The sequence below is a fragment of the Ursus americanus genome, chromosome 16, assembly GCF_024610735.1.
Source record: "Ursus americanus isolate L20-20 chromosome 16, mUrsAme1.1.p, whole genome shotgun sequence".
Lineage (NCBI taxonomy): Eukaryota > Metazoa > Chordata > Mammalia > Carnivora > Ursidae > Ursus > Ursus americanus.
In genome coordinates, this window is record NC_142142.1 from 22,605,329 (window position 1) to 22,622,456 (window position 17,128).

A 17,128-nucleotide genomic window follows, 5' to 3' on the forward strand; every position below is an offset into this window, starting at 1 on the left:
ATGCATTTCAAAGTCAAACAAACCTGAGTTTAAAACACTTTTATGAGCTGTGTGGCCTGATGTATTTTCTTACCATGTCTACTTTCCTCATCTATAAAATAAAAACGATATATCAACTTCAACAGGTTACTGTGAGTATTAAGTATAGTACCTAGTGCAGTGCCCAGCATCTAGTAAAAAGTCAACAGAAGCTATTATCATAATCCTGGTCCCTGGCCATCCACAAACCTGCTCTAATTTCAGAATGTAAATGTTCTTAAGGCATGCTTTCCTGCAAATAACTTTTTCTTAGCCTGTCTTTCCATCCTCAGCTCTGAAGAATTAAGATTCTGGTTGCAGCTATGGGAGCTGAGCTTTATTGCATTCGACTGTATCTAAAGATTTCTAGAAAAGTTCTAAGCAATTAGTGGGTGTTCAATAAATTTATGGTGGATGAATGAATGAATGAGCCTATGAGATGATCTTTCAGTGTCCTCATTTTGGAAATTAAGAAAAAAATAATCAAGACCAAAAGTGATCACCCAAGAAATCTAGTTGATATCTAGAGCTACATTCAGACTTACTCTTTCCATCACACAATATTGTCCAAGAATAGCAACTCTGCCTCCATTTCCCCAACTGCCACCATTCTGGATACTAGGAAATACTCTAGGGAACTACATGCCACCCAATTTGAAGAAAATCCTCAGAGCAACTGTAGCTCTTTGATGAGACTGTATAGGTCATCTAGTCCAACCCTCTTTTTGTACCAACTTGTATTAAAAGTCTGTAAATAAGCCAAATTGATGATGCCATAGGGCCAACTGGCTACCCTTTTATGTTTAATACAGCTCCTGGATGCTTTACCCAGATTAATCAGCTCTTCTTCTCTCCATTCCCTATCCCTAGCTCATGGTGTTTGTTGCCATTCCTACTATTTGTGATGGCATTCCACCTCTTCCAACCTCCATATTTCCTTTGGAGTACTTTACATATTATATTATTTTACCTATTTATCTCCTTGTTTTCCCCCAAAAGCTAGCAAGTGGCAGCACTGCTAAGTGGCAGTGCCCAAAATGACTCTTATTGTTGGGGACCTCAAAAGTGCACGCTCATTAAGTGAAAATTATTTTGACAAAAATATTCCTTGAGGAAAATATGCTTTTAGCAATGAAAGCCAAAGAAAAGTAGAAGTGAGACAGATATATGAGCAAAAAGAGACAACACTGTAAAGTAGTCCATATAATTTTCCAAAGCAATAGTAAGCACATTTTATTGTCTTTATAATCATCAAAAGGGTCCATGGCAGAAAATCAGAACAATTTATTTTACCTACCCCTATAAATCAAACTTGTGGTCCTAACTTATATTTCAGTATGTACCATTAAGATATTACAATAGAGATATGAATTTAGAATATGATAAGCATTTCATACAGGCAAGATTGCACTTAAGGATTCTTAAAAATGACATTTCAACGAGAAGTTACTTCAAAAAGTTGATTATCTATTTGATAAGGTTTCATATGAAAACAATAATGAATAACATTCCATGAGCTATCAGAAAGCAGTTAATAATAATTGGAGTAATTATTTCCTTTAAAAATTCCAAAATAAACTACCGATTCAGTGGTCTTGAAGTATATCCAAAAGCTCATGAATGTCCTTTCATTCCATTATGAACTCTAATTCATGCCAAATGATCCTAGCTGGTTTCTGTCAACCAACTGCCCTGGAGACTTTTAAATATGATGTAATTTTTTACTCAAGTTGACCTCTCTTCCAATCTATAAACCTCTTTTTTTTTTTTTAACACAGTCTCTAAAGAAGTTACCAGTTCTAAAGAAAGAAGGCGGGGCGGATTTTGTTTCCATATAATTAAAGGGATCACCAAAAAGAATAGAATCCATCCTGACTTCATATCCAGATTTCCTTATGCTTAACTCAAATCTTTCCTTTTATACATCATCATCCATCATTCCACCCTTTCTAGAAGTAAACTTTCTTCCATTTTCAGTAGGAATGTAGTCTTTCCTTTGAAGTCTATTACCAAACTGTGGAAGGAGCCAAGATGCCCTTCAGCAAACGGGTGGATAAAGAAGATTTGGTTCATATATACAATGGACTATTACTCAGCCATTAGAAAAGATGAATACCCACCATTTGCATTGACATGGATGGAACTGGAGGCAATTATGCTAAGTGAAATAAGTCGAACAGAAAAAGACAATTATCACAAGGTTTCACTCATATTAGAACATAAGGAGTAGCATGGACGACCATTGGGGAAGGGAGGGAAAACTGAAGGGGGAGAAATCAGAGAGGGAGACATGCCATGAGAGACTAGGGACTCTGGGAAACAAACTGAGGGTTTCAGAGGAGAGGGGGGTCGGGGGATGGGATAGCCGGGTGATGGGTATTAGGGAGGGCACGTGTTGTGATGAGCACTGGGTTTTATATGCAACTAATGAATCATTGAACAAACATCAAAAATTAATGAGGTACTATACAGTGGCTAACTGAACATAAAAAATAAAAGAAGTCTATTACAAGTCAGAAAGAAATATAGCTCTTAGAGAAGAAGAAAGCAAGACTGTAACATGGTATTTCTGTCCAGATTTTGTCTACCTTGTCTTTCCTGTGCCAGAAGCCCAGAGAGCAGAAGGTATGTGTCTGTCTGCAAAAGTTCAACCTAAGTGGGATCCAGAATTGCACTGAACACATTCATGGGTTTCTACAGGCAATGCTGTCTACTGAACAGGTCACCAGATTTAAAAGTATGACATTTTCATCACACTTAATACCTGTGACCTCTTCCAAGGTCATTGTCTCCAAAACCTAAGAATTGGAAAACTTACCAAAACAATAGTAAAAACTTGCTCCATTTTCTCTTGTACAACTGCTCTAAAAAGTAAAAACACATCAAATGAAAATGGCTTGACCTCTTTAGCTGACAGAATGTATTTTTTTAATTCACCTATCACATTCCTTCAGATATTCATGCTCATCTCTTATCATCTACTCCTATCCAAAGCACAAGAACAAGGGTCTCAAGAATTACAATGCATTTGCTTTTATGTCATTGTTATAGTTCCTCCTCCTACAGAAATTAGCCATGCACGGGGAAAGACACCGAGGAATGGCAGGTATTTTGCAGAGCATAGTTGGCTAGAAAGCTGAGACAGGCCCTGTTTCTCTTCCGTCACAGGTCCAGCACATCTGATCACAATTACTGGATATTTATTTAGTCACATCTCAGCTACTCTTCATCAGGAACAATCATTCCAAAATCTTGCATCATTCTTCCTCATCCTTAAACCATTTTTAATTTCTCAACATTCCTCCTCAAACTTAGAAGCCAAAACAGATACACTAGTGGCCTGAACACATGGAATAATTTTTGAAAGGAAACAACAGCCATAGCAATGGTACACCCTCACTGGGTTAGACTTGTAATCAGACTATCCATAACGATGTATATTAAAACTCATACTCTGGGGTAGACTGGGTGGCTCAGCCGGTTAAGTGTCTGCCTTCAGCTCAGGTCATGATCCCAGGGTCCTGGGATTGAGCCCCACATCCAGCTCCCTGCTCTGTGGGGAGTCGGCTTCTCCTTCTGCCTCTGCCTGCAGTTCTCCCTGCTGGTGCTCTCTCGCTCTCTCTGTCAAATAAATAAAATCTTAAAAATTAATAAATAAATAAAACTTATACAGTGAATATAGAATATTCAATACTAAGATTTTTCTCTCATGACTGTCAAACATACCCACTTAAACATATCTATTTTACTCCTCCTGAATTCAATTCTATTTGTTAATAACTCCTCTTAATTGAATCTATAAAACTCTTTTTAAGTTGTATCTTTGTCCTCAAAACATCAGTAACCTTAGCTAACTCAGCATGTCTTTTAACCATAACTTTCAACTTTGAATCCAGTTAAATTTGTTCTAGTCTTTCTTTGGGAAAAAAATACTGTCTCCAAGAAGATATTAATTCTAAGAAAGCGAAACCTGGGTACACCAAAATGGCCAAAATGGGTAAGACAGTAGGTACTAAGTAAAATGGACTGAAAAAACAAACAAAAACAACCCTCCAGTCATACTTCATCCCAAACCCTTCAACCATGCTTGGTCTCTGGGTCCATACAGCTATCTATTATATTATACTTTGCAGCTCAGAAAGTTAGGGAGAAACGTTGCTGTGACGCTTCTTTGTTTATCTTTTCTATGATCCATTCCTCTCTATTAACCTATCCTTCTAATGATCTCTCCTATGTTTATTCCATTTTCTATACTTCTTTTTTTTTTTAAGATTTATTTATTTATTTGAGAGAGAAAGAAAGCATGGCAGGGAGGGGCAGAAGGAGAGGGAAAGAGAAACTTCAGCAGACTCCCCGCTGAGCCCATAGCCTGATGGGGGGCTCAATCTCAGGAACCTGAGATCACAACCTGAACAGAAACCAAGAGCTGGAGTCTTAACAGACTGCGCTGTCCAGATGCACCAACCCCCCATTTCCTATATTTCTAAGTCTGACATTATAGGTGTTATTATTATTGCTTTTACTGTAACTTTATATGGCTTTTTTTTTGTTTAAATGGTTAATATTATGTGCAATACATAAGAAAAAAGCCATGGGAATACAGAAATCAAATAATACTTAAAATATTTGCTGCATTCTTCCCTTTAGTTATCCAATAACCTTTAGATTTCTCACTGAAAACCAGTTACTACAACTGAATGTCAGTTTTTAAAATTGTTCTATATGTGATATCACCTCCAACGTCATCTTAATCTCACCAAAAACCATTATAACAAGTATATGGAAATAACCTAACAAAATATGTAATTTTGTTAAAATATGAACAGATTAGTTGTCCTCCAGTGATTGGGCAAAGTCTCTAAAGTATAAAACCAGGAAACTACTGTATAATATTTACACTCTAAGAGTATGCTTTATGTTCATCATGGTATTACCAGAAGTAGTAGGAAATTGGAGGAAATCAAAGGGTCCATCTCTGGGAGAATGGGCAAGTAAACTGTGGCAGATGCGAACCATGGAATACTGTGTAGCAAATAGAAAAAAAACCCAAAGAACCGCATAGTCACATGATAGACTTTGAAAACATAATACCAGATGGAAAAAAGCAAGAAACAGAATGAATCTACGCATAATACCATTTTGGTGAATTCAAAGAAAAATGCAAATAAAATACCAATAGAAGGATACATGTCAGCATGTTAAAAAAAGTTGCTACTGTCAGGACGAAAAAGGAACTGGAGAATTGGAGAATGAAAAGTGATTAAACAATGAATTAATGAATGAATGATGAAGAAAGCAAAAGACCCACAAAGATAGTGTGCTACGAACTAAGGTATAAGTTTAAAGACTTTGTACCTGAAATCCAAAATATAGCTTTTTAAATCCTTTGTTTTTTACAGAGAAGATTCACTGCTAACTTCCTTTAAAATTAGTTCTCTTCGTGTGTACCTCAATCTTTGGTTGGCTTGACAGAAAAAATTTAGATAAAAAGGCCAAAAAATTGAGATAAAATTTGAAAACCATTACCAGTTAAAAAGCAATTAATTATGAGCTTCAATAGTTTTGAAACTGTAATTAACAAAAACACACTGCCGCTTGCAAAATAGCTCTTTAAATAATTCAGAATGTATACGCTGTATGAAATTAGGAGTTAATCTCTCTTAGTTGCTGGAAATTTTGTCATTAGCAGCCATTTACAAATAGATTTCAACATCAAAACATTCTCAACTTCAAAAACGTGGCCTGAAAGAAATGACTCTAGCATTGTCTACTATAACTTGCCATTAGCAAAAAGGGAAGTCATTCTTTTTGAAGGCCTCACAGGCATTTCTTCCTCATTCTACTCAATCCTCTCCTCAAAACAAAACAAAACAAAACCCTGTAAGAGATACTAAATTTAACTATGCAAAACTGCCATTTTTTTAAGTCAGAATATTTCAATACTGGAATATTTAGGTAGTTCGATTTCATAATACAATTCTCCATTTAAAATTGAGGAAACGTAAAGCTTTGCAGATTTCAATAAATTAGTTAAAGATACATTTCTTAAAAGGTAAAGTCACAATTTCCACTTTAGATAATCTGTCCACAAAATCCATATTCTTATATTACATTGTTCATTACATTATATTGTTTCCATTAAACTTTGGAATTTTCACAGGTATTAATATATTTGAAATTTAAACTAATAGTCATTTCATGCTTAGGAAAAGGTGGTAACAGACAGTTTTAACAAGAATTTTTACTCATGTCCTATAAGACTTGAACAAATTTTATATATCTAAAATCTGTGGTTGAACAAAATATATTTTCTTCTTTAAGAATAACATGCCCAAGCTTTAAAATCAGTACAAAGTCAGAGACTAGTTTTTTTCAGGCAAACCAAAATTAAGTAAACTTTATAGATCCATTATGACTGTAAACTCTTCTAAGATGTCCATTTGACTCATTCTTTCCCTCTCTTATGTTTTACAAAATGTACAAAATCAAAATAAATAGCTCAGTGATGGGTTCTACATAGTCCAAGCCAAACTCCAACTCCACAGAAAACTTCCATGGGAGGTAACAAATGTAATACAGACAATGCCCAACAGCAAATGCCATTTCTTGAATGGAAGAACATTCATACTGAAGCTCTGCATTCTTGTGGCTTAATATGAGTCATTTTTTCCCAACTGGAACCCATTAATATAGAACACCGATGATATTTGCTTCGTTTTCCCTTTAGATATTCTGAGCGATGGGGTGGGGGGAGGGGGCAGAAAAACATATTCTTTACCTTTTTTTGCATGACTCAAAGCACTTTACAAATGTGCTTTTGGGCCCATGTTTTTCCAACTGAGAGAATTAACAAAGCTCAAAGGCCCAAAGTACCTTCTCAAAAGCAACTTGGCCAAGGGAAATCAATGAGAGGTAAAAGTACTCTTATCACCCTATTTCAGCATATTCGCAAGAGGTGGTTCTTTTCTTGTACCACAATTCTCTTGGGACACCCTCGCCAGCCTGGAAATCAATGTTCTCATTCGAGGTAGGGTGACAATGAGTTATGCAAGTAATTAGAAGGCCCATAAGAGAGAGAATTGGGGGGGGTTAGAAATTAGCAAAGAGAATCAAAAGTATAACACGCAGAAAAAAGAAATTTGTTTGGATAACTACCCCTTCGTATCTTTCCAATGCACCTGAGCTTTCTAAGATCACATGAAACAAAATTACTGGCACTTTGAAATCAGCTATTTGGTAATCCTATCACAGGAAAAAAGGAATATAGTCAGAAAGGCATTCACCATAAATAATTTCTTAGATTTATCTTAGTATTGAAGTGCCCACTTTCTTTTTAATTTCAGATGTATAAAATGCTTTTACTTTGTGTACATCACTCATCTCTTCTTGCCTGAAACTATTTAAACCTCTGATATCCCTGCGATGTGTCTGAAGACCTTTAACAATTTCCATTCATGAAAACCATTAAATCATGCAATTTAAACCAAGTTCCCCAGAGAACTTGTATTCAATTCATTTATCTCTAGATAAGAGTCATTGTCAAATTCAAGTTTTCAATTTCTAAACATGTAAACATTCTACTGATCATGCAAAGTCCATCTTTATCCTAATCTACTTTTTCTTTAGTCCCACTGCCAAAGCACTAAAGAAACTACTTTTCACATGACTTTTACCACATTGTTTGATTACTATCACATCACAAAGTTGCATTAAAATGTGGATACTAAGAAGTGAGACCCACTCCCCACTTAAGTCATCTGCTATCATACTAAGGTCTCAGTCTTAGTTCATGCCTTAGCAAAATTATTAATTACAACATGTCACAGACCTTCAAGGTCCCATTTCAAGAGTCAATACTGTAAATGTAATACGTATTGGATGTTAAAGAGCATCTGCCACTTTTCCTTTATTCCTTTCTCTGTGACTATGCTTTGTGACTCCTGGGGGGGGCTCTGTCATGGTGCCGTGGCCGGAGCCTTAAAAGCTGGGAGGAATGACAGGACACAGCAGCAGTAAATGATAACCATTTTTCACATCCACGATGTTTTCAATTCTTCAAAGTACTTTCCTATCTTTTACATCATCTAATCCTTAACACAACACTCTAAGGTAAGTACAACGATTTCATCATGTTTCAGGTAGGTGAATTATCACCTGTGGCTATGAAGGAGACAAGAGGGAAAGAAAGAGGAAAACTGGTATTTGGGGGAACACCTGTTACATAATGGGCTTTATGCTTGGTACTTTATTCTATGAGCAAGTTATTTATAATTTCTGTTAGTTTTCTATGTAATAGAAACCACCTTGTGGACTAGTTAAAACTCTGACATGGAATGTATAAAGAACATAATACATCTTTATATACTTTTGAATTCCTTTTATTATTTTTATTTATAAACACAAATAATTTATAATATTACTATTCAGTGCTATTAATACTATTAATGCTAAATAATACTACTTAATTACAGTAATAAATATCATTTGCTGAGTACCTATGCACCAAATGCTAAGCATTTCACCACATGTTCCCATGTAATCTTCACAACTAAACTAAGGGAAAGATTTAAACCCGACTTCACAGATGAGTTAAACTTATGCTCAGAGAAGTAATTTACCAAAATCATAAAGGGAGATAAATGCCTGAGCTAGGATTCAAACTTATATCCATATAGCTCCAAGGTCCATGATCTTCATTTGATTGTTGTTTGATTGTTTATTTGATTTTCCTCCCCAGAATGACCCAAGGACTTTTAAAATCAATTTTAGGATCATCACATTGCTTACCATGATGAACTAGGGAAATTGACTAGGATTAGAAGACTGAGTTGATAAAGAAGACATTTAACTCCACTAAGTTCATCTATTAAACGAGCTAAATGAACTAGATCAACTCCGAAGGTCCCTGTAACATTCAGCCATTCTACAGGCTCCTGGGCCTCAGGCTAGGTGTTCCCCAGAGACAGCATAAAGCATGTGGCCTCCAGAATTGTGAGGACACACTTCTGTTGGTTAGACCAAAGTCTGTGGTACTTTGTTATGGAAGCCTGAGCAAACTAACACAGGAGGCACCAATTAGGATGAGGTGTACATGTCTGCCTCACATCTAGGAGTAATCCATAAACAATAATCTTACCTTCATTTCTGATCGAGTACTTATAAATACAAAAACACACAAACATACATATAGACAGTCTAATGCAGAGCCAGTGGTAGGACGCATAAGAACCTCAGGCAAGTGTAGAAAATTCCATATTCTAACCCCATCTGTCTCAGAACCTCCCTGGTAGAGCACAGTGATTGAGAACATGGTCTTCTGTATGAGACAAATGTGGGTTCAAATAGGGCTTCTTCAGGTGTTAGCTGTTGACTTGGGAAAAGTTACCTAACCACTCAGAATCTCAGTTTCTCAATCCCCTGAAAAGTGATACTTCTTATTTTTCAAGGTTGTTACAAGGACAATTTAAATATGAAGAGTAAATGAGATTATAAAAAGAAAGAGCAAAGAACTAATTATATCTAGCACATAGTATGTGATTAGTAAAGGGTAACAGTTGTTATCAGGTTGAACTATATAAAATGACTGACATTTGATTATTTTTTATCAAAATGGCAATTCCATATAGTTCGGCCTAATATAATGTTACATAGAGGCAGAAGAGCACAATGGTTAACAATACAAGTTCTGGAATCAGGGTATGTGGGAGGGAGTCCTGCTTCTGCCACTCACTAGCAACATACAGAACATCCCTAATTCCGTCGCTTAGCTGAAAAATGAAAAATATCTACTCCAGGGGCACCTGGAGCTACCTGGGTGGCTCAGTCGGTTAAGCACCAGCCTTTGGCTCAGGTCATGATCTCAGGGTCCTGGGATCAAACCCCAAGTCAAAGCTGAGCTCCCTGCTCAGCAGGGAGTCTTCTTCTCCCTCTCCGGCTGCTCCCTCCCCCCATCGCTCTCTCAAATTAATAAAAATCTTTTAAAAAAAAATCTACTTCACAGGTTGGATGGAAATGTTAAATAAATTAGTCCACATAAAACTCATAGACTAATGCTTGCTACCTAGACAATCCTCAATGAATGTAACCTCCTGTTGATATTATTAATATTATTAATAACAAAATGAAGGAAGTAGATTTGAAATTCTCTGAAATTAATTCCACCTTCTAATTCTATACTGTTTTGGCTGGTATTGATAAAAGAGAATTATACCGGAGTATTCAGCTGTATATAATAAGGAAGTTAAACACTAAGTGGTATAAGTCCAACAAATATTATGGAATCAGAAATAATTTAAATAAAAATAAGTCTCATAATTCCTTAATAATTTGTCTGAGACAAATCTAAAACAACTGTAATGCTGAGAATTATGTTATCTTGGGGGTAAATCAATAATTTTCCTTAACTTCTTAAATTGTTAAACATCTTTAAATATCTTTCACATAAGATGGAAAGCTAGTGGTCTATACAGTGTGGGGTTTAATCTGTTTATGCATCTGTGCATAGAGTTGTTCATCAACTGACTGACTGTTGGACTGAGGGTCAATGGGCCAGAATAGAGACCAGGCCACTCATTCAGTGGGTGATGGTGAGCAACTCGCTTCAACTACATTTTTCCATTTGGGAAAATAAAGAAGTCTAAATAAAGATAGCAAAGCTTACTTCCAAGTCTAGAATTCTGAGTTTCTATCTACTGTAAATGGATTAAGAGTATAATGATTGCATCAAAGTAATGTAAGTCATTTCACCTGGCAATAAACAGGAAGTAAACTATTTTCAAATAGCAGAATGCTAAGAATAAAAACAAACAAATGGAAAGAAAAAACCAAAACCAAAAAAAAAAAAAAAAAACCCATTCAGTTAAAAATATCCCCTGAATTGAAACTACAATGCATGTTTGGGCAAATCTAGGTGGTAACTTTTACATTTTATGCAATAAATGAAAAGAATTAATGATGAAGCCTTTTCTGAAACTGATAGGTGGTCTATATTCCTTCTCAGCAAAAGTAAAGCTGCCTAGGCCAGCTGTGAAACCTAAAATACTGACCTAAAATCCTAGGTCCATTTGTACAGACACGCTAATCTCTGACCTTACCAAATTCACATGACATCAGATTTCTGTCTCTGAAAATTGTTAATTATGATATAACTTATAGGACTTTTGAGAGGGTAAATTAGTTAATGTTTCTTAATCACTTAAAGGATAATGATTAACCAAAGAAAGATTGTCACTGTGAGACTAGAAAAAAACCTCAACGCTCTCAGCTTTCTTCCAATTAACATAGGTATCTCGATAAAAGTTTTTTAAAAAGAAAAAAAAAGATCTTCATGACCATGCAGTAGATCTAAAATAATAATTGTGAGGGGGCGTCTGGCTGGCTCAGTCAGGAGAACATGAGACTCTTGATCTCAGGGTTGTAATTCGAGCCCCACGTTGGGTGTAGAGATTACTTAAAATTAAAACCTTTAAAAAAATTAAATAATTATTGTGAGACAAAGCAAAAAATATATAAATTTCTCATCATAGCACCATGAGAATAACTAGTTTGAAAATGAACGGTCCATGTACAAATGTTAGTTTGGGGGGAAAAAGATAATAAAACCAAGACACATTGAATCTGGTAGCATAAAACACATTCTCTTCTCAAAGTAAGATGTTCTTATCAATTAAATTATATCTGTTAATTATTAAAATGTCAGAAATACAACTCAGAAATAAATGAACTTCAATATGAGGGCTTCTATGGGTAGTATTTTGAGTTAAATTGCTCCAACATTTAAAAAAATCTAGGAAACTAAATTTCTCAGAGTGAGGGACAACACATTGGATCTTTCTAGTAAAGTGCAAGCAACTACATTTTCCATTTCTTGAAAACAAATAAATCAAAAATAGATTTTATCTTAAAAAATCGAAGTATTCCCTTATTTAAAAGCTTGTATGGGAAGGTGGAGGAGGTTACTGCTTGGTTAGTTTATATATATGTGTGTGTGTGTGTGTGTGTGTGTGTGTGTGTGTGTGTGTGTGTTTGCTTCCCTCAAAAGACTTTTTTTCTTCTTAGCTTAATTTTAAGATTCCAAAACTCACAGCATGTCATAATTAAACATCTCCAAGGAAGTGCACAGTCTGATTAGCACATTAACTCAAGCATAAACCAGCCGTGACCAGGCTGCCTCCAGGTCTGGGTCAGACCAGTCTGGGAAAGAACAGTCCTAATGAAAACTCCTACTAAGACACATTAACCTCAACATTATTTTATCTTTCATCAGTTGAGATCTTCTTTTCTCTGTCAGTTCTTACACAATTTTTTTAATCGTTAATTCTGACCTAAGAACAATCAACTAGCATCCTATAAATATAAATAAAGATAGATAAAAAATGGATCCACTAGTTCTTAGAATGAAATAATTTTACCTTCATTCTCAAAGATTCCCACCACCAAAAAGTTCAGAGATATTTTTATGGTTACACACCGATAACTAGGGCCCATGATTTCCCATCCAATATCAACTCCTGTTTTGGAGAGGGGGAACAAGAGGACTACCCATATTCCAAATGTCTTTTCATTGGGCTGGTTGGTGCCCAACTGTTTGCTGTAAAACAAAATGATAAGAACATATGACCATGGAAGTAGGAATATCTTCCCCCACAGTCTACACTTACACTGTCTAAAATGGTAGCCACTAGCTGCACACAGCTATTAAGCATTTGAAATGTGCCTAGACCCACCACAAAACTGAATTTTTAGGTTTATTAATTTTTTTAATTTAAACTTAAAGCTGATAGTCCTTTTGTTAGTAGGAAAATTTTAAATATGTTTGGAAGAGCTTGGGTATGTGAATTCACTTTTTTATTTGTAAAATTTTATGAAATCTAAACACAAGTCAAGTATTTCTGATGAAAATCTGATAACTGAATTATGATGTGTACAAGTATAAAATACATACCATATATTTCAAAGAATAGGCAACAGCCTAGAATACCTCATTGGTATTTTTTTTAAATATTGACTACATGTTGAATACTTCAATCTAATACAATACTTTAGATAGACTATTTTAAATAAAATATATTATTACATTTAATGCCACTGACGTTTTACTTTTTTAACATGCTACAGAAAAAAATTTGAATTGCATGATTCATATTCCATTTATGTTGGGCTACACTGATGATGAGTAATAAGTGGCCTAACTAACAGGGATGGGCCAGTGAAGTGTTTTGAAAGTCTTTGTAGCATGAGGAAAGGCAAAAAGGCCAGACAGACAGAAGTGCAATCACATCATAGTTCTGACACTGAACCAAGTCATCAGCTTCCTCAGCCTACCTTTTCCCGTGTGTAAAATAGGAAGAATGGTTTCCTAGCTTGAAACAAATATTTGTAAAGTGCCTGGTATATCACAGGAATAAACAGTTGAATACATAGTTGGTTTTGAGTAGAAAGCAGAGATTTCAAACTACTAAGAATCAACAGCTTGTCAATATCTATGCCTCCTTGCAAATGGGCTATATTCTGTGGACCCTTCCTTCCCCTCATACTCCTGCAACTTTGTTACGACCTTACTTTTAAAGATGAATAACGGCAACCTTTACACGTTGTTATTATTAGAATAATCAACAACTGGAGGGCCTCCTTCCATTTGTGTTTTAAAATGGTAGTAAATTCATTTCCAGGAATACCATCATGATTTTTATGAGTCTAAAATTCACCTTCAAGAGACTTATGGGAGCACTTGGGTGGCACAGTCGGTTAAGCATCCAACTCTTGGTTTTGGCTCAGGTTGTGATCTCAGGATCATGAGATTCGAGCCCTGCATGGGGCTCTGGGCTGAGTGCAGAGTGTGCTTGAATTTCTCTCTCCCTCTCATTTTTCCCCTCCCACTTGTGCTGTCTCTCTCTCCCGCTCTCTAAATAAATAAATAAATCTTAAAAAGAGAGAGAGAGAGACTTGTAATATCAGAATACTTATTATGTCCTTTTCAGGCTTTCTAAAATTCATCACAGTGGGACCTTGTTCTCATGAATGTTCTGTACGCTCTAAGATGCTCTAAGGCATTAAGTTAATAATAATGAAGTATCAGTATTAAACATGTAAAAGATGGGAGCCAGCAATATTTATTTTAAAATTAATTATATCCCATTGTTATACTTTATTTTCTTTGGGACTTGAAAAATGCCTGCAAATTCTTACACTATGAGGTAATACCATAATCATCAAAAGATTAGGAACAATTGGCCTAGGACAAATAAAATTAAGTCCTCTGGGAGCCTGCTTCTTCCTCTCCCACTCCCCTTGCTTGTGTTCCCTCTCTCGCTGGCGGTCTCTCTCTCTGTCAAATAAATAAATAAAATCTTAAAAAAATATATACAGGTATTGGGTGATGATGATGTGTTAATGTAGGTTCATTAGTTGTAACTTATGTATCACACTGGTAGGGGATGTTGATAATGGGGGAGGCTATGCATGCATGTGTGGGGGTAAGGGAGCATAAGGGAAATCTCTGTACCTTACTCTCAATTTTACTGTCAAGCTTAAAGAGCTCTAAAAAAAATAAGTTCTTTAAAAAATAAGTGTTAAACTTTAAAAATATCAATTGTGTGACAAAAAGATAATGAAAAATAGTACTTTAGTGTATAAAATAAAACATCAGTTAATATATTCAACCTCAATTTACTGCAGTCTTAGCATGTACCAAGCACTACTCTTGGAGCTGAGGTTTAAAGATAAATAAGATCTGTGAATGTAAAGAAGGAAATGGAAAGCTGGTCCCACAAATTCATGTGAACTAATCTTAATTTTAAATAATCATTAAACCATGGAAAAGAAAACAACGCATCTCCTAATTAGAATGTGTTCTCTTCCCCAATGAAAAGGAATGACAAAATCTTTTTCAGAAGCCCTAAAATTTTTCAATATGCTTTATACTTTTTGCTTGTTGCTTAGAAAATGCTACCTCCTAATACAAATAAAGATGTCGTCGGTGCCTCTGTCTTTTGTTAAGGAGTCAAGTAGGAAGGGAATGGAAAGAATGAGATCAGAAATGTCATGAACTAGAGAAAAGGAAAAATATCAACATGAGATAAATCAGAGCAAAGTTCTGCACAATATCATTCTCATATTCAGACAGAACACTGGAACCATAATCAACCAGTAACCTAGGGTTGAAGAAGCTGAGAAATGCCTAGAAATGAGTAACTGCCTTAGACACCTACTTTGTGAGAACTGGCAGAAAAAGGAAACAGTGCAGAAATCCTCTGGATAAGCTTATGGGCAGGCTGAGGTCTTGATTAGTGAAAATTGAAAGCCTGTCATTGGTTGGTCCTACTGGTGAGGCAGATCCTTCAAGGCACTTGGCAGCTGACAAGATGTAGCAACTTCTCTCAGGCACTACTAGCCTGGTCTGTCAGGTTCATTCCTTTCACTTTAGCAGATAGTGTCTTTGGTTCTTAAGAGTCAATCATTTTAACCTATGTGAGCGTAAATGATACATCAAGAAAACCTAACCACTTTAGAGAATGACAAATCTTTCTTAAGTGGACAACCAGGGTTTCTTTAATAAATAAAAGAATTGACCAAGCCTTGTAGCAATGCCTGCTTACCCTAAACCCATTCTACAGGGTTACCCAAGTCCCACTTACCCCTAACATCTGGTGGAGGTAGTGATACTCTGGCCCTTGGTTATACAGCAGGAAGGCTTTCCAGAATAGCAAAACATTCAGGGAGAGCCAGATAAACTAAATCATACAGAGAGAGAAAACAAAAATTAAAAATAAACATTACCTGATGAATGAAAACTTCAAGTACATTCGCTGGACACAATACTTCCAGTGGAAGCTGGATTAGTAATTGCAGAAAGCATTTTCAATTAACCAGCAAGCTGAAAATCACTCAGAGCGAAACAAACCTGACCTCACTCAGTCCCTGCACCTGAGATTAAGCATTTGGGTTGCAAAGAGGTCTCCTAAATGATCTCCAGGCATCCCGTGCAGTACAAAATGAGCCTAAGAAATTAGTGACATCACTACGTCCCGAGCATTGCATGTTGTTAAAATGCAACACCAAACAGAAGCAAGCTGGGAAAAGAGCAAAGGGGGTAAGATGTTTAAAGCGTTAAGAAATAGTTGTCTTCACTAAAAGTGATCTCTTCTCCCTTCCTCCACATCTGCTCCTCCATCAGTGTCCATGAAAGTTCCCATGTATTTGGAGAGGGGATGGGTTGGTGGGGGGGGGGGGTCGTTATTATTTCCAGGTATTAACAGCGGAAAGTTTTGTTAGTTGAGAATGTTTGAATTAGAGGCAAAACTTCTTCCAGCTTCCCACCCGCGCACGCTCAGAGAATGAATCAAAGTCGCTGCACGAGAGAAAACGCGGAGAGAGCCCTGACCGCCATCCTACCAGGCAGAGGTGTTTAACCCCTTCGTTGGCCAGCCAGTTCCTCCACGACACAGCCATGCCGCCGGCCCCGCCGCGCTGCGCTCTCCGCCGGCCGGCCCGAGAAGGAGCGGCGGCGGCCGGGGCAGCGGTTACAGTTGTGCGGCCTGCGGGAGGGGCGGGGAGGGGGGGGACGGAGGGTCAAAGACTGAGTGGAAGTCCGGAGGCCGGCGCGGAGCCAGCCCGGGCGGGGTCTGCGTCCCGGGGCCGGGTCTTCCGGGCGCGGGGCTGCGGCCCGCGCGGGGTCTGCGCTGCACCCTCCGCGGCCCGGACCCGGCGCTCGGAGCGCGCGCTCCCCGGCCCCGCCGCCCGGCTGCGCGAGTCGGCCCCGCCGCGCCCGCCTCTTTGTCTGCGGACGAGCCTGTTGTTGTGGCTGCCACTGCTCAGGATGTCCCGGCTGGGAACTGGGAGGCGTCCCCCGCAGGCTCCGGCTCGCAGAGACCGACAAAGATGTGGAAAATGATACCCATACCCTAGGTGGGGAACCCCGCCGCACTCTCGTACACTCGCATACACCTAGTTCTTTGGCAGGGATCGTTTTCCCCAAAAAAGTTCAACTCAAAGAGCCTCCGTAAGGAAATTTGAGCCGGAAATAGCCTTCTGTGTACGAGCATCCGCCTTCTCCCGCCCATCCTCAGCAATTCATCCCACCCCCAACAAGCGCCTCTTCACAGCCCCTTAC

At 37.4% G+C, this 17,128-nt stretch overlaps 1 protein-coding gene across 5 annotated transcripts in view; it reads right to left on the minus strand.

Annotated features, from left to right (window-relative positions):
• NOX4 (NADPH oxidase 4) overlaps positions 1–16,568 on the minus strand; it is a 184,165-nt gene extending 167,597 nt beyond the window's left edge. The window contains exons 1-3 of one of the 5 annotated variants that reach the window (XM_087868213.1): positions 16,411–16,568; positions 15,654–15,749; positions 2,837–2,882 (exon numbers count right to left, since the gene is read on the minus strand). In XM_087868213.1, the coding sequence (XP_087724339.1) occupies positions 2,837–2,882; positions 15,654–15,749; positions 16,411–16,467 (199 nt within the window). In that variant the 5' untranslated portion in view covers positions 16,468–16,568. Of the gene's footprint in view, positions 1–2,836; positions 2,883–15,653; positions 15,750–15,795; positions 16,114–16,410 lie in introns of those variants that run through there. The other 4 variants (XM_087868214.1, XM_087868215.1, XM_087868217.1 and 1 more) reach the window with 4 other exon arrangements.
• Positions 16,569–17,128: the final 560 nt, after the last annotated feature.